Source organism: Vicugna pacos, unplaced genomic scaffold (genome assembly GCF_048564905.1).
Source record: "Vicugna pacos unplaced genomic scaffold, VicPac4 scaffold_20, whole genome shotgun sequence".
Taxonomy (NCBI): domain Eukaryota; kingdom Metazoa; phylum Chordata; class Mammalia; order Artiodactyla; family Camelidae; genus Vicugna; species Vicugna pacos.
Genome location: NW_027328741.1, coordinates 47,645,288 through 47,669,700, shown reverse-complemented (window position 1 = coordinate 47,669,700; position 24,413 = coordinate 47,645,288). Strand labels below are relative to the sequence as shown.

The 24,413-nt window shown below is 36.1% G+C and overlaps 1 protein-coding gene across 1 annotated transcript in view; it reads left to right on the top strand.

Moving 5' to 3' along the window:
• LOC140693683 (thrombospondin type-1 domain-containing protein 7B-like) overlaps positions 1 to 24,413 on the top strand; it is a 160,596-nt gene that overhangs the window by 4,218 nt on the left and 131,965 nt on the right. Inside the window, 3 exon segments of the mRNA XM_072957390.1 lie at positions 22,063 to 22,222; positions 23,338 to 23,481; positions 23,484 to 23,529. Coding sequence (XP_072813491.1) covers positions 22,063 to 22,222; positions 23,338 to 23,481; positions 23,484 to 23,529 — 350 coding nt within the window.

Here is a 24,413-nt window from a genome sequence, read left to right as displayed (position 1 = left end):
CTGTCAAACCCAGGTAATTGAAAATGTGACCAAAAGAAATAGTATGTAGTGCAGTTTTAAGGGAAATTAAGACGTGATCTGGGTTGAGACCATTGGCTTTGAAAGTGGACTACACTGAGAGCTGATATGCTAATAGCTAATGCTTTAAGGTAGGCCCCATCTCTAAGCTGGCATTTTCTTTACTATGAAAAGAATGTCATTTTTGTCCTGAGACTTTTAGCTCAGAAATTATGTAGCTCCAGGCAGTCTCTAGTCATTCATGGATATAAAGCATTTTTAAGATGAGTATTGAATATGTTTAATATGTAAAATGATGCAGTAAGCTTTGAGGACAGCTCCAGGGACAAAACTAAAATGTTATGAAGAAAAGACCTGAGAAAGAACAGCAAATTATATAAAATCCTGTCTAAGGACTCAAAATAAGAATTAGAATACTTTCCTTGATAGTTGATCCCTAAATAAAGGTTCCAGGACAGGAATGTAACTCAACTCAGGTCCAGATAATGGCATCTGCCTGAACAGAAATTGTCCTTAATTCTGTAAGCTAGTATCTCTATGCTTAAAAACAAGAGTTACAGGGAAAGCTCATCAGATATGTAGTATCTTTGAAAGCCTGCTTCTGAAGGAGACTCTGAGATATTTCTGAGTACACTGAGAAGTGTTGGCGTATCAGGGGCTGACAGATTCTCTCCTTGACCAGACTTTGGTCAGACTCCTCTGAACTCTCTGCTCAGCTGGGCCCCTCCTCAAGCTTTCATCTCTGTTCTGTGGCATCCAGCTTTAGCAGAGATTCTACTAAGTCAGTTTAGAGAGAAGCCCCACCCTTGATTTCTGATCACCCTTAGTATCTGACCAAATTCCTCACCCTTCATCATCACCCAGGGGCTACCTGATCATCCTGGCCCGCCTTCAGCAAGAATCCTCTTAGATCATTTTATCAAGAATTACACTACCCTCTTAGTAATTTTCCATCCACCAGCTCCCTACTCTGCTCCTTGGCTATAAATCCCCACTTTTCCTTATTTTAGAATTGAGTCCAGTTCTATACTGAAGTCTCTTTTTCCCAGTTGCAAGAGTCCTGAATAAGATACATATTTTTTTAACCATTTTGACTACCGTCCATCTCTGTTTTTTTCTTTGACACAGCACATAAATTCTGTCAAAATTTTCTGTGACTACTTTTACTATTTATATTCCAATGATTGACAGACAGACAGATGGATAGATATCAGTCAGTTATCAGATACATATCTGACACATCTTCAGTGTGTCTGCTGATGTATAGCACCAGCTCTCTCCTTCCACTTGAATTTTTACTAAATTAGCAGATAATTATATATAAAATTATAATATATAGTATATCATATAATATATGATATATATATAATTTATAATATATAATATCTTAGGTCTTAGTTAATATTATAAGTCTAACCTATATAATATAAAGGTTGTATATGATAAAATATCTTTAGATTTTAGCATTAAGTTTATATAAGGTTATATATCATATATAATGCACTTTGTATTATACTGTAATGCAGTTAATGGTATGATCTGGCATATATAATAGCAGATGATCACATATGATAGTATTGTATGGCAGTATACTAACAGATGATCTATTTAATATCTGTGTGATTATCTGTTATTGTATATGACAGATCATACTACTGTTATATAGAACATGTATCATTATCTACTGATACTAAAAAAATTCAAATGGAGATTCAGAGAGTTGCCCCCTTCATCCCCAGTATTCTCCTAGCTAGATTGGGTTGGGCTGAGAAGCCAATACTAAGAAAATCATTTTGGGATTTTTTTAATTTTAACCTTAATTTTTTTAAATTGAAGTACAGTCCATTACAATATGTCAGTTTCTGGTGTACAGCACAATATTTCAGTTATGCATATACATACATATATTCATTTTCATATTCTTTATCATTAAAGGTTAGTATAAGATATTGAACATAGTCCCCAGTGCTATACAGGAGAATTTGGGTTTTTTAATCTATTTTTTTATATAGTGACTAACATTTTCAAATCTCAAACTCCCATATTTATCCCTTTCCACCCCCTTTCCCCTGGTAACCATAAGATTGTTTACTACGTCTGTGAGTTTGTTTCTGTTTTGTAGATGAGTTCATTAGTGTCTTCTTTTTTCCTTTTATTTAGATTCCACATATGAGTGATATCATGGTATTTTTCTTTCTCTTTCTGGCTTACTTCACTTAGAATGACATTCTTCAGGGACATCCATGTTGCTGCAAATGGTGTGATTTTATTAGTTTTTGATGGCTGAGTAGTATTCCATTGTGTAAATATACTAAAACTTCTTTATCCAGTCATTTGTCAGTGGATATTTGACTATTGTAAATAGTGTTGCTGTGAACATTGGGGTGCACAGATGTCCAATAGGCACATGAAAAAATGCTCAATGTCATTAATTATCAGAGAAATGCAAATCAAAACTACGAGGTGTCACCTCACACTAGTCAGGATGGCCATCATTAAAAAGTCCACAAACGATAAATGCTGGAGAGGGTGTGGAGAAAAGGGAACTCCCCTACACTGCTGGTGGGAATGTAGATGGTGCAGCCATTATGGAGAACAGTGTGGAGATTTCTCAAAAGACTAAAAATAGACTTACCATACAATCCAGCAGTCCCTCTCCAGGGCGTATATCTGGAGGAAGCTCTAATTCAAAAAGCTACATGCCCATTTTGGAATTTTGATCTTGATTCTGGAAACCTCAGCCAGGCTTCAGAACTGGAATTGTTCCCTTTCTCTTTTAAACCAAAGTGGACAGCAGCCACCAGGTGATGACAAAAGACAGGCAGGACTGGATCCACAGGAACACACAGGTGATGCCTCAGGCTCATTCCAGGTGTTCCCTTAACTTCATAATAACTCAATACTATGTTTTATGCAAGTAAAATTTTTAGGATCCACTTGTTGCATTAGGGTGGAGTTGTAATATACTGAAGCTGTGAATTCAAGTTTTGTTTATGTTTTAATGTCTATTAAATTAAATTTAATGGTGTTTAAAATTAAATAAGATTGCCTTTTTAACTTCTAAATGTGTACCCAAAAGTCTCATCTTCTTTTCCAGTAAAGCAGAAAAAATTTAAAACCGAGGTTAAACCAAAGTCCTGAGCCAGTTTTATTTGCTCACACATTTCACCAAAGTATAATGTCTTAATTAAACAAATGATGTACAAACATAGCTTTTTTTTTTAAAAAAGATATTCTTGTTGTGTATAGTTCTTATGATTGGCATAAATGTAGGTGCATCTGATATACATGTAAGGAAACATGTTTATGTTGTGTATTACATACACCCTTTAGCAAATGACATTAAGTCTTTTTTTTAATAGGATGCTTCCTAGATTATATGGAAAATCAAGTTAACATAATAGAGAAAGGAAAATACTGATTCTAATCTAACATTGAAAACTAAAAGAATTTTTAAACTGTTTCCTTTGTAGTAAAATTCAGAATCTGTTAATAATAACAACAATAGTATTAATAGTAATAATATTTATACTATTATGAGAATTCATATGTCAGTATGTTTCCAGTGGGAAGGAAAGAAACAAATAAAACCTGTGATTCTAGCTGATAACCTCATCCCATAGATTTTATGTATTAATGGCAGTATATGTGTTTTTCCCATAGACGCTGGTTTCATTTTGGGGAAATAAGTACTTAACATTGTTACAGTGTTAATTTATGTACTTTTATCTGGATTTTCCTTCTGTTTACCATGGTTCTTAAGTTTAGCATCTAAGGTTGCTGACTTCAAGGACCAGGGAACAAATGGAAATGGACCTATTAAAATAAGAATATGAATTTTAATAAGAATCTCTAGCATGGTATTAATAAATATTCGAGTTTTAAAAGCCATGCCTTTGGTAGAAGATAAAGAGATATGTAAGCATTTTAAGAAAGACTATCCTCAGCTTCTTCTACAAGCACCGCAGATTTCAAGGAAGGTTATACAGATTCTGAAAATGAATAGTCAAAGTCCCCACAGAGAGAGGGATCATTTGGAACAAGGTGTTTGTTTTCTGTAATGTATGGAGGAGACTGCTGGCCGGGAGAAATGCCATATGCCTTCAGCAGAAGGAGTTATGTAGATTAGGAAATCAGAACAATACAGTAAGTTTTAAAACACTGACTTGATAAAGATATGACCCCCTAGAAGGGGTCTTTACTTTCTTACAAGATTTTGGTTTAGTTCTAAACCTTGTGAGAGGGTGAGAGACATACTTGTTTTGGAAGTTGTTGAGACAATGTTGAGACATTGGCCACATTTGTTGTCTTCTTTAATCTCCTGATCTTTGTGAATGAGTGCTTTGACTACTTTTAAACAAGTGGAAATGCTATTTCTGAGTTTTGTTTGAATATTTCTTCTCAAAGGTACTGAAAGTAATTTATCAGGATAAGTGTCTAAGAAATCATGCATTCCTTAACTAGGTTTTTAGATTAAACTGTGAGATAGGCCCAGAAGCACATAAAGATAATGAAATTCCATTTGCATTTTCAGTGGTTCAATATTTTATGAAATTAGCAAAGGTTTATTGTATTTTATGCATGGGTATTCAATTGAATAAAAGGCATAATAAAAAAGAATTCAAAGGCAGAATTTTCATTGAGGGGGAAAATAAATTAGAAAAAGTAATGCAATCACGCTCATATATATTTTATGAATTTCATGCATTCTGTATTTGAAAGCTTGTCAAGATATGCTTGAGTATTAAAATATAGATTAACATTGGAAGTTTTACATTTTTCTCTATTTACATACTTATTCCTTTGCACACATACATATAATAACTTCTGCCAAAATCAGTTGTCAGGCTATTCTCTTCCATTATAATAAGCGAATAATAAGACAGCTGAAGATCTTTTTGGAGTTAGAGAAACAGTATTGCCTACTCTAACATTGGCACTTTTTGTATTTTGAGGTAAATTATCACACATACTTTTCTTCCATTTCCACACATCAGTTTGGAAGAGTGAGTCATTTTTTTTTTACAGACTTGAGATGTAGGTAAAGCAATTAATGAGGGAAACAGAACAGATTTCCCTTTCCATGTTGCTGAAGTTTCATTTGTATGAAATTAGAGGAACCTCTGTCACAGCTTGATGGTAAACAATGTATAATTACTTTTGAGTTGGGCACGAGTGCCCCATGGTACCCAGATATCCAAAAATGAGTTTGGCATGCTTAGCAAAGATCTTGTAAGTCATCTCAGCTTTTGCTTGATGTATAAGACAGGTTGGTGGTTAAGCTTTCACAGTTTGTGAATTTCACAGGGAAAGAAAATGTGGTTTCCCGAGCTTTGGCTGATCTTTGCAAACTAGATTGGAAAGTCACATGAGGCTGGTTCTGCAAGCAGAGTAATGCATCAGATGCCCAGACTGCCAGTGGCAGTGTTTGTAGCTTAAGGGTGCTCAAATGGCATTGTCTAGGTTTCCTCCCCCAAATACCTCAGAGCAGGTTTGCTCCCGTATCTTCCGAGAGCTATGTATAATGGAAACTTGATTCTTTTTTGAATATTCTGCTATCCTCCCTCTTGGCACTTTCAGTCATTTCTGATTACCTAAATGAGAACCCCTGTTGCAGACTTTTCTTTTTGACACTTTTCTCTTGCCATTCAGTATTGTTTCTTAGGGTCGCTCCCTGCTGAAATATATGCTAATGGAATATTACCCCAAGCAAAATAAAAATCATGGATAGGCAAATCTGCTGCCAAAGCAACCAAACTGACAAATCAGATGGTGCCTTGCATATCTTTGCATAAATGCCTTTTGGTAGATCCATTATTTTCTACATTCTTCCTAACTCCTCTCCTATGCTAGAATAGTCTTTCACACATTCCCTTATATCTACAGTGAACTTATGCAAAATCTAAAGACATTAGGGGAGGTTGGTAGATATGCATCATCATTATTATCATCACCACCAACACATATGGAGCACTTCTTATGCACCTGTTACTTTAATTAATTCATTTAATTATCATGTAACTCCTGTGAAATAATGGTAGGAATTCTTATTCACGTATTTAGATAAGGGAGCCATTATGTAGAAAATTGAAATAACTTACAGAGTGACACACAACTATTCAGGACAAGTTAGAATTCATACCCAGGTCTGTCTGCCTCTAAATTAGTGTTTTAACTCATAGTAATAGGACCTAGATGAGATATATTTGTGTTGGAACATTCCTAAGCATTTAAAAATGTTCTCAATTTGTGCTACCCCTATGAATGCTAGAAATATCTCAGAGCCTAAAACATCTGTTCAGCTCACTTCTACTTTAGTTCAATTACCATTTGTTGAATATTTATCATGAATGAGGTACTATTCTAGGCACTGGGGATTCAAAAATACATTGTGTCTCTGGCAAGTAAGCAATATAATGGGTTAAAAACTTAAGATATTATACAATCTTAAATTTATTAAGTGGATGTTTCCTTCCATTTATTATGTCTCAGGAAAAAAAGTGCCTATTTACATTACAAATAACCTAATAAGTGCTATTTTAACCGCCTCAAAGGATTAGAAAATTATTCTTCTAACCAGTGGGGCCAGTTAGATTTACATAAATGATCTGAAATATTTAATGTTCTTTAATTGCTTCCAAAGAAACCGTGCCTTGTAGGCAATAAATCTCAACATAATTATTAATGATGTAATTAAGGATTTGACCTCTTAAGTAAAGCAGACATCCAATAAAATAATATTTATTTCATGAAATAAGAACGTGATTCTTTTGGGGCTCAGTGCAGAAGAAAAAGCAGTACATGAATTTCAAAGATTTCAAATGTCTGTATTCATCATTTATTACTCTGAGCATACAGCTTGAATCAAATGGCACAATTACCCTTATGGAATATTAAGGAGAATTTGGCAGTAGTATAAAGTAAGGTTTGGAGTTTTGAAACGTTTGCTTGAGTTTACTCCTTAGATTTTGAAATATTTCAGCATACATTTTATTTTGATATTTTAAACCTTACTTATAAATCAAGTTTATTGATTTTTTGGACTATTTGAGATTGGCTGGAAAAATAGTAGTGCCAATTGAATTATCATTATAATTATAGATCAGTTTTATGAAGACATACAAGTAGAGAGAGGGTTTATTCTTTTTTTTTACTTTTTTTATTGAGGTATAGTCTGTTTACAATGTGTCAGTTTCTGTCATACAGCACAATGCTTCAGTCATATATGAACATACATATATTTGTTTTCATATTCTTTTTCACTGTAAGTTACTACAAGATACTGAATATAGTTCCCTGTGCTATACAGTATGAACTTGTTTTTTATCTATTTTATATATATTAGTTAGTATCTGCAAATCTTGAACTCTCAATTTATCCCTTACCACCCTCTTCCCCCCCAGTAACCATAAATTTGTTTTCTATGTATGTGAGTCTGTCTCTGTTTTATAAATAAGTTCATTTGTCTTTTTTTCTTTAGATTCCATATATAAGTGATATAATATTGTATTTTTCTTTCTCTTTCTGGCTTGCTTCACTTAGAATGACAATCTCCAGGTCCATCCATGTTGCTGCAAATGGCATTGTTTTATCATTTTTTATGGCTGAGTAGTATTCTGTTGTATAAAAATTCCACAACTTCTTTTTCCATTCATCTGTTGATGGACATTTAGGTTGCTCCTATGTCTTAGCTATTGTAAATAACGTTGCTATGAACATTGGGGTGCATGTATCAAATGAGAAATGATGGAGAGGGTGTGGAGAAAAGGGAACCCTCCTACACTGTTGATGGGAATGTACTTTGGTACAGCCATTATGGAAAACAGTATGGAGATTCTTCAAAAGACTAAGAATAGACTTGCCATATGATCCAGCAGTTCCACTCCTGTACATATATCCAGAGATAAGGTTTATTCTACTTTAGAATTCCTTTAATTGCTAGAAGGCATCAACATCAGTCTTAAGACAATACTGGTGAGGTATAGAAGGTAAAAATTATTATAGTGGAAATCTATATATTCTTGGATCTCATATCATCTATGTAATTAATCTAAGTGAAAACATTTTTATTTAGTATACTTACAGATGTCCACCTGACATCACTATGACTTTAATAAAACCTTCAGCATTTATTCTTTCACCATCCTGTTTTTCTAATTATCATCCACTTAATTTTTATTTGGAGATTCTATTTTTCTCATTTGCCTGGTTTGAGAAAAGACAGAACTAAGTTTTTAAATGCTGTTTGGACCTCATTTTCTGATAGATAATGAGACATATTCTGAGAATCAGTTTATATGCCCTCTGGTCTATGATACTGTGATCCTATGTCTGAACTGAGTTTATGAAAAGAATTGGGAAAGTAGTATACCGTCTTCATTTTAGAGTCTTAATTAGTTTGCAGCATTTCAATGAGAAAATGATAGAGTATAATTCTCCACTAGTTCAGCACTGCAAACCTTCAGCGTGGATTTGTGGCTTAGTGTTTTATTATAGTTCTTCAATCTGGTACAGAAGTAATCATTAGACCCCTGCCATGTTCTGTAAAATAGAATAGGAATACTTTAATAGCCAGGGGATGAAGCATAGGAAAAAGGCATCAATGGTGCTTTTAAAGGGGAATGGTATGGCCTTCCTATGAGAATTACACAATCAGGGATATTTGACTGCTTTAAAAAAAAAAGTTCTGCTTTTGTAGAATTCTTCCTGAGTACAAAAATGCTTAGAAGATATTGGTGAACTCTACATGTTCTTCTAGGATCACAAATAGCACAGGGTTTGAAGGGAAAAACTGACAGTGTCATAGTTCCCACAGTAGCAGGCATGTGATTTAGACAGACAGCCTTCCCAGAGGCTTAAGCTTAAAAATTTGTTGGATTGAAAATTGTTTACTGTGGTCTGTAACTTTCAACACATTACTACCTAATAATATTAATTATTATGTGGCAGGCTCCCATCTTAGAGCTTTACGTATATCAACTGATTGTATTTTTTAAATAACCTAGGAGAATAGGAGTGCTATGAAGAAGGTACTGTTTTCAGAACAGTCCCCTAAGAAATATAAGTCCCTGTTGTACAGATGAGGACACTGAGGCACAGAACGGTCAAGTATTAGCAAACAAATGTCAGAGTAAGGATTTGAACCGGGGCCATCTGTCTCCGGAATCCATTATGCGATACTGTCTCTGAGTTACTGTTGAGGTCAGAAACCTGACCTGTTTCCCAGTTAGTGCCTGACATCTCTATGGTTTCATCACGGATGTCTGTCGGGGCATACTACACTGGGGCTGGGATGCATACTACAAAAGCATAAGCTACAGTTTCTACCTTACATCAATGTAACATCTTCCTCTTCTCATTTATTTCTTCAGCCAGAATTTGCTGAGACCTACTATGCACCAGGCATTGTGCTCAGTGTTTGATGCAATATTATAAAAGGCAAAATTCCATCTTTGGAGATTGTGCATCAAACTGCTTGGATACCTCATAAGTGTTGTTTTACCCAGAAGCTATTAATTACTGCATCACACATATTGTCGGTAGTTATAATGCTGGACTTTCAACTGTTACATCAGTAAATATTTGCCGTGGAAAAACTATGCTTCCATATTTGAAACCTTGTATTAGTGTTAGAGAGTGGGACACGCTAGTTAAAGAGTTCACTCTATCCAAAATTATGAAATTTTAGGGCCTACTATGTAAGTTTCAACTCAGTTTTTGTCTGCAACAGACAATACATTTTCTATTCCTTCCTGAAAATTTGTATTTTTTCAAAGCAAACTGGATATGGCGTCAAAGCACAACCCATAAAGGAAAAGTTGACAGATTGGACTTAAATTAAAAGTTTAATTAAAAATGAAAAACTTTGCTTTGCAAAAAAATACTCTGAAGAAAATGCAAAAAACCACACAGACCATGAGCATGTATTTGTATATCACAAGTCTGACAAAGAACTTGTAACTAGAATATATGAAAAACTCTCAAAACTCAATACTATGAAAACAAACAACCTGTTTTAGCTCTGGCTACTGCAACAAAATAAGTAGACTGGGTGGCTTTTACAACAGACGTTTATTTCAAAATGTTTTTGAAGTGCAAAATCAAGGTGCCTATAGATTGTTGTCTGGTGAGGGACTGCTTCTTGGCTTGTAGACAGCTCCATTCTTGCTGCGTGTTTTTCTTCCTTTTCTTATAAGGACGCTAATCTGACAATGAGACCCCCACTCTTATGACCTTGTCTGAACCTAGTCACTTCCCAAAGGCCCCCTCTCCAAATACCACCACATAATGGGTTGAGGTTTCAGTATATGATTTTGGAGAGACACAAACATTCGATTCATAACACAGTCCAGTTTGAAAATTGAGTCAAAGATTTGCATAGACACTTTACCAACAGAGATGTAGAAATGACAAGTAAGAGCATGAAAAGAGGTTCAACATCATTAGTAATTTGGAAAGTGAAAATAAAAATTATGGAGTATTACCACTATTCACCGTAAGTATGATGAAAATTGGGGAGGAAGTTATAGCTCAGTGGTACAGCACGTGCTTAGCATGCATGAGGTCCTGGGTTCAATCTCCAGTACCTCTAAATAAATATAAATAAATAAATAGATAGATAGATAAATAGGTAAATACATACATACATACATACATACCGAATTACTGCTGGTAACAAGGCAGAACAACCAGAAAGCCCACACATCGTTGATGAAATGAAATATGGTGTGACCACTTTGGAAAACAGTTTGAAAGTGTCCTATAAAATCTACACTTACAGATGACTCAACAATCACCCTCCTAATTATTTACCCAAAGTAAATTAAAAGTTATATTTACACAAGAACCTGTGTATCAGCTTTATTCAGAATCACCAATACGTGGAAACAACCCAGATGTTCTTCAGTAGGAGAATACACAAAATGTGTTCTATCCATGCAGTGGAGTAATACTCAACAACAACAAAAATGGAAGGAATTATTGACATATGCAGCAACACAGGCTGTGGAATTCCATTTTGGTGACACTCTAGGGGAGAAAAAGCAAAACTGTAGAGACAGAATGGATCAGGATTTTCTAGGGGTTAAGACTGAGGGGCTGGGGCAGGTAGGGGTTGAGTCCAAAGAGGACAGCACAGGGAAATATTTGTGGTGACAGAATTGTTCTGTCTCATGGTTTTGGTAGTGGATGCAGGCTCAATGCATTTGCCAAAACCCATGGAACTGTAGCGCCCGAAGAGTGCATTTTATTGTATGTAACTTAAAAATAAATTTAAATCAAGGGTGATGATAAATAACAAAAAAAAAGGAAATTGAGATTATTTTCCATACAAGAACTTTAATGTAGTTCACATTCCTTGACTAGGATTTTCCATCTCTAGAAATTTATTCTTAGGAAAGCAATCAACGATATGGTCAAGAGTGTTCTTTGCTGTATTACTCATCACAGGGAAATTGAAAACATTTTAATTGTGCAATTAAAGTGAGGTAGTTAAGTAAATTATATTTCCCATTTATAGGCATTAAAATTATGTTCCTGAAGGTTAATTATAGAGAGGAATGATTATTCTTTACTGATATATTATCATTTTACTCTGTTGATTTCCCCAGTTTAACTTAAAATACTGATTTTCAAATATTTGAAAACTTTTAGACAACTTGAAACTTGTACTTTCTAAAGGTATACCACATATTCAATCTGGTCCAAGTCCTCTTCCTATTAGCTCAATATACAGCTGGATAGGTAGACAGGTGAGAAGAGTAATATCTCTGCCTTTATAATCATTTCAATTCCTCTTATTTTTCGAGCAAAGGCAAAATTAGGATGGAGAATATAGTATCTTTGATTCAAATCATTTTTCTATTTGGAATGCCCTTTATCCTTATTTCCACCAGTAATAAAAAGCTACATTATATATAAAGGTGCTTTGCAATTTCCAAAATATTATTTTACATTAGCCTCTTTGATCTCGAATCAGAACCGATAATGTAATTGGAGATGATAGTAGTGCCCCACCTCCTGCTTATACAAGGCATCCGAAGCCTAAAACAGCTTAATAATGTTCCAGGGTCACATTTTGGTAAGTATCAAAGGCAGAACTCAAATCCCAACTCCTCGTCAAATATTCTGTCTATTATAATGCACTGTTTATTTACTCAAAAGATTTTTTCCCTTTTGAGGAAGCATGTCTTGCATTACAAAGGACATTTATTTCATTATTGTCATTCCAGATTCACTTTTAAAAATTATACAGTTTCTCTGTTAAATTCTCATGAGAAACACGGTTTCCACACTAAGCAGATACCCTCAAATCGTGTTTTGAGCTATATCAGTGTGCTTTTTTCAGTGTTTGCTCTGTGCCTTCTTGGACAAGACCTTCTTACCACCTCCCCCACCTACCACCCCACCAAATTTCTGAGCAATCCACTGTGTACAAAAACATTAAGTTTATTATGCCTCAGATGCAAACAGACAGAACAAGTCAGTGCTCAAAAATGAAATCTTGAAGCTCATTTTCAGAAACAGTAACCCTGAAAAGCAGACTTTCATATGTAAGAGCCAGGCATATGGGAGGAAAGTGTTTTGTAAATCCCAGATAGCTCCCTCCAGATAGGAGAATGAGAGGCCAGATGACTCAGAATACAGTTTTAGCATAAGCCAGAATCCTGCATTGGCCAGTTTCCTGGATCAGAAAGGGGGGACCTAGGGAGAAGATTGAGAAGCGGCATGTGGACATGAGGATCCTTGGCCCCTCTCATTCTGCAGATGAAATATGGGACTGAAGAAATGAAACCTCTGGACATTTCAGATAGGTTAAAGGAAAAGCAAAGCAGAGTGGCCAGTATTTCATTCCTGGTTTGAGATTGTGGGACGAGATTATACACAGGGTTCCTTGCACCCCAACATAAAGAGATGGGGCTGAAATAGTGACACACGGGTGTGCTGTGTTTAGGCACAGAGTGGGTCTGAGCTAGCTGCCCAGCACCCTCCCAACCTGGTCTCCCCAGTTTATCTGTAACCTGGGGGTTTATCATGCTCCACTGTGGGACGTGGAGGTACTGACTGCCCCAGGAAACTGGAAGTAGCTTGGAGTCAGCTCTACGTGAGTATCAAGTACCTGAACTAGAAAATCAGAAGCTGTGACAGGAACCCTAGAAATTAGCAGTGGATGCAGGTGAATCATCAAAGACTAGATGATGATCCACAAAGACCAAGTTGATGGGAATAGCTCAGTAGGGAACCAGCAAATTTCAAAGGAGAGTGAGCAACAACATGGGTGTGTGTTACATTCAGCTGCCACCCAGAGAGAAAGGAAGAAGGAGAGAGGGAGAAATATAGAAAAACTGAGACCGAGTTACCTTTGAAAAGATTTAGTTGGATCATGAGGTGCTAAGTTACTTTAAATGGATATATTTCTGTCCCTTCCCCAACTCCCATCTGGCCCTGGCCACCAACCAGAAATTGGGGCTTGTGAGCAATTTGATATCATTTACAGGAAAAAAACTAACTTTTTAAGGCCACATTTTGGTAGGTGTCAGAAAACAGAACTATACAAACAGTCTCTGTTTTTTCAAACCTAGGTCAAAATGAGTAATTTTTAAACCTTTTACACATTCATAAAATAGCAGTTACTTCCCTCTGGAATATGTGACTGAGGCCAAGGAAATGTGATGTTTCAACACTAAGACATTTTGTTAGATTTTATGTGCATGTGTTTTTAAGCAATTGTAATTTGCTCGTAAATCGTACACTGTTTCTGCCCTTTCGCATCTTCTCACACCTGAGTAACACACAGAATTCATGAGCTAAAGGTGTTGGGATGCTTTACACTTGACTGATTCTCCACAGATAAGGTTTTGTGTAGCCAAGCATATAAATTGTCCTGACAGTGAGTAGAAGATATGCCTGTCGATAAAGGATTGTGTTTAAGAAATGGGCTGTTAGCACTAGGTTGCCCAGGTCCAAATTCAAGCTCTACCATTTTACCTGTGTTTGTCTTTGTATGGGTAATTTCACAAATCTAAGACTCAGTTTTCTCATATGCATAATGAGCATAATGGTAGATCTTACCTCATAGCACTGCCATGACATTTAAATGAGTTGGTATATGTAAGTCACTTAGAGTAACAAACATTGATTAATGTACATGTTTACTGTTATTGATGCTTTGAGGATTAAATGAGTTCATAAATACATATAAACTGTAACATTCTGCTGGATACATTCTCAGTGATCACAGTGTTAGCTGCTGCTGTTATATTCCGAGATGCTGAGGAGCTCATATACCTGCTCAGTCAGACCGGCTTCTGAACAAACAGCTCACCAGCCATCAGATGGAATTTCAGCTAACTTCTGGCCTTTGTGGACATGTTTACCTTGGAAATACTGATTCCCTATTTTAAGCTGTTGCTATTTTTTTAGATTTTATTTTATTGAGTTATAGTCAGTTTACAATGTTGTGTCAATTTCCAGCGTAGAGCACAATTTTTCAGTTACACATGAACATACGTATATTCATTGTCGCATTCTTTTCCACCATGAGTTACCACAAGATCTTGTATATATTTCCCTGTGCTATACAGTATAATCTTGTTTATCTATTCTATATATACCTGTCAGTATCTACAAATTTCAAAATCCCAGTCTGTCCCTTTCCATCTCCCTCCCTCCTGGCAACCACAAGTTTGTATTCTATGTCTATGAGTCTGTTTCAGTTTTGTACTAATGTTCATTTGTCTTTTTCTTTTTTTTTGATTTTTTAACATTTTTTATTGATTCATAATCATTTTACAGTGTTGTGTCAAATTCCAGTGTTCAGTACAATTTTTCAGTCATTCATGGACATATACACACTCATTGTCACATTTTTTTCTCTGTGATTTATCATAACATTTTGTGTATATTTCCCTGTGCTATACAGTGTAATCTTGTTTATCTATTCTACAATTTTGAAACCCCAGTCTATCCCTTCCCACCCTCTACCCCGCCCCCCACCCCGGTAACCACAAGTCTGTATTCTCTGTCCATGAGTCTATTTCTGTCCTGTATTTATGCTTTGTTTTTGTTTGTTTGTTTTTGTTTTTTAGATTCCACATATGAGCGATCTCATATGGTATTTTTTTTTCTCTTTCTGGCTTACTTCACTTAGAATGACATTCTCTGGGAGCATCCATGTTGCTGCAAATGGCATTATGTTGTCGGTTTTTATGGCTGAGTAGTATTCCATTGTATAAATATACCACATCTTCTTTATCCAGTCACCTGTTGATGGACATTTAGGTTGTTTCCATGTTTTGGCTATTGTAAATAGTGCTGCTATGAACATTGGGGTGCAGGTGTCGTCCTGAAGTAGATTTCCTTCTGGGTACAAGCCCAGGAGTGGGATTCCTGGGTCATATGGTAAGTCTATTCCTAGTCTTTTGAGGAATCGCCACACTGTTTTCCATAGTGGCTGCACCAAACTGCATTCCCACCAGCAGTGTAGGAGGGTTCCCCTTTCTCCACAGCCTCTCCAGCATTTGTCATTTTTGGATTTTTGAATGACGGCCATTCTGACTGGTGTGAGGTGATACCTCATTGTAGTTTTGATTTGCATTTCTCTGATAATTAGTGATATTGAACATTTTTTCATGTGTTTTTTGATCATTTGTATGTTTTCCTTGGAGAATTGCTTGTTTATGTCTTCTGCCCATTTTTGGATTGGGTTGTTTATTTTTTTCTTATTGAGTCATATGAGCTGCTTATATATTTTGGAGATCAAGCCTTTGTCAGTTTCACTTGCAAAAATTTTCTCCCATTCCGTAGGTTTTCTTCTTGTTTTATTTCTGGTTTCCTTTGCTCTGCAGAAGCTTGTAAGTTTCATTAGGTCCCATTTGTTTATTCTTGCTTTTATTTCTTCTAGGAGAAAATTTTTGAAATGAATGTCAGATAATGTTTTGCCTATGTTTTCCTCTAGGAGGTTTATTGTATCTTGTCTTATGTTTAAGTCTTTAATCCATTTTGAGTTGATTTTTGTATATGGTGTAAGGGTGTGTTCTAGCCTCATTGTTTTACATGCTGCTGTCCAGTTTTCCCAACACCATTTGCTGAAGAGACTGTCTTTATTCCATTGTATATTCTTGCCTCCTTTGTCGAAGATGAGTTGACCAAAAGTTTGTGGATTCATCTCTGGGCTCTCTATTCTGTTCCATTGGTCTATATGTCAGTTTTGGTACTGATACCATGCTGTCTTGATGACTGTAGCTCTATAGTATTGTCTGAAGTCTGGGAGAGTTATTCCTCCAGCCTCTTTCTTTCTCTTCAGTAATGCTTTAGCAATTCTAGGTCTTTGATGGTTCCATATAAATTTTATTATGATTTGTTCTAGTTCTGTGAAATATGTCCTGGGTAATTGGATAGGGATTGCATTAAATCTGTAGATTGCCTTGGGCAGTGTGACCATTTTAACAACATTGATTCTTCTAATCCAAGAGCATCGAATATCTTTCCATTTTTTAAATGGTTTATAATTTTCTGTGTATAATTCTTTCATTTTCTTTTCTTTATTTTTTTTAATTTTAGATTCCACATATGAGCGAGCTCATATGGTATTTTTCTTTCTCTTGCTATTGCTATTTCTTATGTAAAGTATTTTCCTAATATTTGTTAGGAACATTTGTTTGTCATTTTCTTCATGCTTATTTTATTTAGTCTTTATTCTTACGTTCTCTTCTTCTTGTATCAGCTGTTAGAGTTTTATTGTTTTTCTCTTTCTGAGCATCGTTACATCATGACTGTATTTTGAGCTTGTATTTGTGTGATCATGCATTGTGTGTTTTTGCTGAATGTCCATACTTTCCTGTTCCTGTTTGGCCTTGTGTTCTATCTTGTCCTTCCAATGCTCCATTTGGAATCTTCTTCATCTGTTTAACTTTCATTTTTGAAAAGTATTGCCTTATTCAGTCTTGTCTTATGATGCAATTCCCAGATAATCAAGCTGCTCCCTCCCTTGTACTTACTTATTCCAATACTAAATTTACCGACTATCTGAGAATGAATTGTGTAGAATCCCTTCTTTATGGTTTGACATCAGCTAAAAGTAATGTAACAAGAAAGACGTAGGTAAGAGATGAACCAGTAGGCAATACAGTAAATGGATAAGAATATGGCTTGTAATGTCCAGCAGGTAGATTTTCCAGTTCCAGCTCAGACACTTAAAAGCCATTATGACTTTTGACCAAGTGTTTTTTCTTAATTAAAAAATACTTTTTTATATTTTACTTTTTTTAACACCTTTATTGTGGTATGATTCCTGTACAGTAAACTACACACTTTTCAGGTGTACAATTTGATGGATTTTAATAGGTGTATACACCAATGAAACCACTACCACTATCAAGATAGCTAACATCTCCTGCCAAGAGGTGCAAATTCAGGACCTCAGGTGTAACGATAGTGACTAACTAATGATGTCAATATGAATATTCAGTAAACCGTGTGGTTTGCGCAGAGTATAGCACACTCTGTGCTTTCCCAGATATCAGATGCTGATCTTAATTTTATTTTATTGCAGTTGTTGTTTTGGTTATTATGAATATGATGATACTTAACATCAAGTTTCTTTATCTGCCTTTCTGTATGTGCAAGCTAGATAGACAAATAAACTTCATATTGTAAACTTAGCCAGCAGAAGCATTAATTGCAATGCTGCCATGGCGTTGTGGCACACAGCTTCTATTTAGCCCTTACTTCTGTTTCATATTTTGTTGGTTTGAAATATAAACATTTCCTGAGCTGATTAGGGTCCCAGTCCAGAAGTGACCAGGGGCTACTTGCCTTTAAGGAGATAACAGATAAATTAAAAAAATGGAATTAAATGTATACAAATTCCAGTAAATTTGCTATGCACTGTCCACTGACATTTTACTCAGCTGTTGGCAAGAATTTAATCAAGGTTTATTGACATTGTTTTCTGAAATTTAAATAGGACATAAAATTTTATGACATGCATAGTATTTTCAATAACTGTTTCATTATTCTCCATAGATAGTGTGATAGAATACAAGAGGAAATCTCAATAAAGCACCAAAATTGTGTTATTTTGGGAAGAGTAAGGTAGTTTGAAGTTTGTGTAATGACTGAATGCTGGTCAACTTTTAAAATCAGACTGTGGATTCGTGGATATCTGAGTTTCTCTTTCTTTTCCTATTTTGTCTATATCTTTTCTCTTTTGGATAAATGGTGTAAAGTCAGAAAACTAAGAATGATAGTTGTTTGTTGTATTGTTATAAAAGATAGATGGTAGCTTATAATATTAAATTCTAGTTCTTTAGGATTATTAAAGAAAGAATGCCACAGGATATAGTATAAGTATGGTTTAAACATTAGTTTGATGTGGAAAGCCCGAAGTCTGATGGCTACATTAGTGTTAAATTTACATGGTTGCTTAACCAATAGCCATAGAGATTCTGCCATGAATTATTTTTACTTTAAGTAGCCTATTCATTTGAACTAGCATAAAAACATTTTTGGGGAATTCCAAGTTGATTCAGATGTTCAAGAATCTTTCCCTCATCTAAGAACTGTTGTTTTTAGCCAGGAATGGGCAAATATGAGAGAAGTAGAGTGAACCATGGCCAAGACCTAGTCATCTGGCTGTCAATGCCAATGTCTACAGAATCACAAGCAAAACTGAGTGATGAATATATGTCCAGAATTCTACTCCTAAGTATATAGTGAAAATAATTTAAAACAGCTACTCAAACAAATACATGTCTAAGCGTGTTCTTACAGCACTATTCACAATAGCCAAAAGGTGCTCCTCGCCTTGAATGGATAAACAAATCATGGAAATACATACAGTGGAATATTACCCCATCATAAGTGGAATGAAGTAGTGGTGCATGCTACAATATCAATCATCCTCCAGAGTATTATGCTAAGTGAAAAAAGCCAGATGCAAAAGATCACAACATATATGATTCCATTAATATAAAATATTCAGAACAGATGAATCTGTAGAGATAGAACATAAATTGGTGGTTGCCAGAGTCTGAGGGAGGAATTAATGGGGAGAAACTGTTCAATGGGTAATGGGTTTTTGTTTTGTTTTTTTTTTTAATGGAGGTACAGGGGATTGAACCCAGGACCTCTTGCTTGCTAGGCATGCACTCTACCACTAAGCTATTACCCTCCCAGGTGAAGAGTTTTTTTACTTTGGAGTAGTGAAAATGTTTTGAAGCAAGATAGAGTTGGTAGTTGCAAAAACATTGTGATTAACTAAGTGCCACTGAAGTGTTTACTCTAAAATGGTTCATTTTATGTAATGTGGATTTTGCCATTTAAAATTATTTAAAAAGTACCAGGTGACAAGGTTGGAGCAGCACCATATCCCATATTTTCAAAATCACAAATGGTTTAAATACATCTATTACATGAGGAGAGAAAGTGGCGTTTGTCATTATCCATCACTGGGAGCTTGGTGAGGACTGGAAGTAATTTTAGGGTCTTCTTGGAAGATGAATTCAATTTGCCTCTTATATATATTCAGTTTTATTATGACATTAGATTACGAGAGCTTGTGAAAATCACTTTTAATGACTTGATTCTGTGCCGTGTGCTGCTTTATTTTCCATGCTTGCCTGAGATTTTAGTTGGTCTCATCGATCCAGCCTCGAAAATGAAAACAGGAAAGTATAAATGATCCTGTTTTGAAACGTGTTCTCTCTGTGCAATGGGAAGATAATTATACCAATGTGGATGGGCAGATGAGGTTATTCAGTCTCAAGTGCTTTATTTTTGGCTCTTAAATCATTTAGAGTAGCCACATATAAATAAAATGATCTGGATAATTATAAACAGTCTTAATATATTGTGTGAACCAATCTGTGCCACTGTTGGTAGTTGTTTGCACACATCTATGCTTGGTAAAGCAGGCTCTTTCCAAGATTGTGGCGTAAATATTTAGATTTTTTAGATAAAGAACTTCATTAGGTTTTGGTGGTGTACCTCTTTGCAAACATCATTTTTTAAGGTTGTGTCTCTATGTGGAATCCTCTCTGTGTTGTTGGACAGCCTTTCTGCTGTGTATGTTGCATAAGTGATTTCACATCCTTAGAATATCTGTGAAGGGTTAATGTTATTATCTCATTATTGCAAATGAGATAACTGAGGTTCGAAGAAGTTAAGCAAAACCCGCAAGAGGATCAGTGGTGCTAGGATTCATCCTCACATACTTAGGCTACCTGTGGCTGGGATCCCATTGTACAACTTTTCTTTAGCAAAACGTCTTATGCACTAGCTCATGCATGAATTGCCGAGCTTGCTTGTTGACTGTTCACTTGGCTTCCCTGAAGAATATCTTATCTGTGTGCTCACACTTCTGAGTTAGCCTGTATAGACAAGCTGTCAGAATGTTGGTGGGAATATTGACATTTAACTGCATGGTGGAAATGGGTATATCAGTTTATAGGACAGCTTAAGTTTTAAAAAAAATCATCCCAGCACCCCAAGTGAATCTAAGGGTGCTGAATGATGGATGACTGGGGAGGATGCTAAATTTGGGTCATGGGAAACCTGAAAATTTGGGAATTTAAGGAAGGCAGAAATAGAACCAAATTCATGTGTCAGTCTAAGTTTTTCAAAATTTGATGTCAGATACCTCTTCCTATACAGGCTTTCTCTCTTCCTTCTGCAGCTTCAGGATTAACTGTCTTCCACATACCTTGTGTTTTCCTATCACTATACCTTTGTTGACATTTGGATTGCCTGGAGTGCCCTCCCTGGTTGCCACTGATTCTCAGCCTTGCTCCTTCTGCTTGTTGAAAGCCTTCTGCTCTTAGGCTAGTCCCTCAGAAAGCCTCCTCTTCCTTAAACCACCATAGCAGTCTCTGTTTAAAACATCAATTTGCAGCTTGAAATTTACTTTTGGACTAGGTGTTATTTTTATGTATTTATAGCTCATCTCTGTTATTAATCATGAGCTGGGAGATGAATAATAATATCTTCACTTGTATTTATTCCATTATATGCCTTGGACTTGGTATGTGCTCATGAAATAGTAGTTGATAATTTTATAACTCTTGAAGGCAGGGTTTTCTCAAAACATATCAATAAAATACCATTTCTGGGAGAGATGCTCTCCCTAAAAGGTAGCCATTGGTCAAATAAGGTTAAAAACCACCACATACCATTTCTATCTCAGGAAGTTTACATAGTAGTTGGCATTTTCAACATCCACTGCTCTACAGTAGTGAGACTGATTTTACTATTTTAACCCGTACTTCTAAGCTCACCTTCTAATTTTTAAAATAAGAACTCTTCCAATATCTCCTATTCCTCAAAATGTTCTTAGCAAGAAACTGCTTCAAGGTCTTTTTGTATAAAAATTTTGCTCATAATAGTCACAAATGTGGAAACTGGAGTTTGATACAATCTAGTCTGTACATTTTGTTCGGCCTTTCCACATAGTACTTGGGAAGGCACCCCCCCTTAGTTGTATTGGTGTGTTTGTGTGTGTGTGTGTGTGTGTGTGTGTGTGTGTGTGTCTTTGCATGTCCTATACAATTTGGACTCAACCTGAAAATAGATTGAGATTGAAAAGAGAATGGTTGGAACTGGTCTTTCAGCTTGATTATCTGCTGGAATCTCTATTACTTCTCATAATATGCTTGAAAAGTTTTATTTGTACCTTAAGGGCAATGAGCCTGGCCTCATTTACAAATATGAATGCAGATGTTAGGAGGGGACTGTCTTCTCCCCCAGACTGTGTGGCTCACTGTTAGCTTGTTTTATTTACTTCCTCTGAAAAGAAATATCCATCCCTTGGAATTAGACCCAGTATTGTTAGTGGGGAAACTCAGTTTTGGAGTCAGAAAGTTTCAATTTAATTCCCAACTCAGGCCTGTGTGACCCTGAGCAGGTTTTCCTTCCAGAGCCACTGACTCATCATCTACGAAACAAGATGAGTCACTTCTGCCTCCAAGAGCATTTTACAAGGACAGTGCCTGGCCCAGGAGAGATGCTGCACAAGTATTGGTCCCTTTTTGGAGTTATTTTTTGTGTCAGGTTATGACAGGAGAGTTCCACAGGCATAAAGTCATACGGACAAAGCTGCCTCTCCCCGTTGTTGCCATTCCGCGTTTCACGGCATTTCTTCAAACCATGAATGGTGTCGCTCTCCTTCACGTCTTCTGTCTCTGTGTGGCAACTGTAGGGGTGGGCAGGGGTTAGTAAGAGTTGAATTGTTATCTATAAGGGGAATATTTGAATTCTAAAAATAGTGAATAAATAACCTGAAAGAGAGTTTAAAAATTTTTTATTGTAATCATTTGAGATACGGGAAAGCAACTTACAAATGATCAGTTTAGTCTTATCATCTGTTAATTGTAAAACTCCATCCCCCCATTTTTTATATATACATATAATATATATATAATATGTGCTATATATTATTATATATAATACATGTTTATTTATTTTTATATACATTATATATAAATATTTATATATATATAAATACTTTGGTTGGAATAATTCATCACATCATTCAAAGGGGAATAGTAAATGCATTAGGAGAAACTTCCAACTTTTGTATAAATCCATTATATAATTTTGTTTTATTTTTAATTTTTATTTTTTGGGGTGGTAATTAGGTTTGTTTGTTTGTTTATTGGGGGAGGTACTGGGGACTGAACCCAAGACCTTGTGCATGCTAAGCATGCACTCTACCACTTGAGCTATACCCTCCCCCCATTATATAATTTTAGCCATGGGTTCATTTCCATGTGGTTTAGGATTATATATGACTATGCACAAACAGCATAAAAGGATCATCGTGGTGACAGTCTTGCTTAAGGTTACATATTTGGAGGTGAAATCACTCAATAGAAAATTAGATTGATAATTTTGGGGAGTGAGTAGAATAGATTGTTCAACATATATTGTGGTTTTCAGGCCAACTGACTACTCTGACTCCCATTTTGCAGAAAACCATGTACTTGTTACATGTGGTTGTCAATACGTGTCAGTCCTGTCTGTCTCCAGCCATCCATGGCTAAACTGTTCCTGGGAGAAGCCCACTTGTCCCTGTGAAGGATGACAAATGGCAGCTTTGCTGCTGTATCTACCTTTCTAAATGCCGAATTCTCTCCTGGCAGGTTTTCTTGACATAAATATTATGACTGGCTTAAAAAAATCATTTTTCTGTACTTTATTGGTTTAGACACCAGGTGACGTCTTGTGAGCTAAGCTGAAGTAACAGGCAGTGATGAACCTAAAAGTTCCTTGGACTGGCTTTGTTTTTATATTCATCAGCATCTGTCTTGATCTGGTTGATTGCAGGAGATGTATCGGGGAGTCTCTGTCCAGCATCTCCTCCTCCTGAACAGATAGCTTGTGAAATTCCCTGCCGAATGGACTGTGTGGTGAGTGAGTGGACAGAGTGGTCATCCTGCTCCCAGTCTTGTTCAAATAAAAACTCAGATGGAAACAGACCAGGTCGAGGACTATACTGGCGTTGGCTGGAGAAGGTGAGTAATAGGAAAGGCTTCTGTTCCCTACATCCAAATGAACAGTTTGTTTTCCAGGTGTGCCTTTTCTCTTTGATCCTCTGCAGGTTCCCATATCGACATGAATTACTTAAGCCCATCCTATATACAGGCTGTGGCAATCAGACAGATGTTAGTTTTTGAAATACTTTTTGGGGAAAAAAATAAAGCTGGGTTGATATACCTCCCACTTCAGATAGCTCATGCAATTGGGAACCTAATTGGAATATGTCTGGTAAAATGAGTTCCAAATTAGGAGTTAAGAGACATGGCTTCTTGAACAAGAGCCACCACTGATATTGGTAGGCTACCTGATTTGTGTGCCCTCATCTCCTGTTCTGTCAGGCTAGCCTGTGGTGAGAGGGAGAAAGATGAAGGCTGTGGAAATGGCTCTGAAGAAGCTAAAATGGTACTATGAGAATGTAAATGGGTGACATCAGAGCAAATGAGAGGAGCTACTCTTCCTATCACTTACAGCGATGGTCTCAGTCTCCAGACACATGTGTCATTTCTTTCAGGTCCTCCCTCGGCTTTGTGTGCCTACAGCTCAGTTGGAACTGTACAGTAGTATGGCTACTGGCTTTGAGGAACTTTTTAAACAAGATTCTGTTCTGTGGTCCTAAGAAATGGGGCCAGGGTCAAGATGAAGGAAGATTTTCATATTCTTAAAGTGCATTTGCTTTCTCTTCTTGTCTGTTATACTTCTGGAGGGAGAAAAAGTCAATAGTATTTAATGGGGGAAAAGAAATAACAAGAATAACAAGACCAAGGTCATAGATCTTCTCCAGCATTTGGCCCACTGAATAAAACATTATAGAGTGGAGGAGGAGGGGGAAAAAAGTCAAGACTTTAGGTAAATACCAGTTTTTA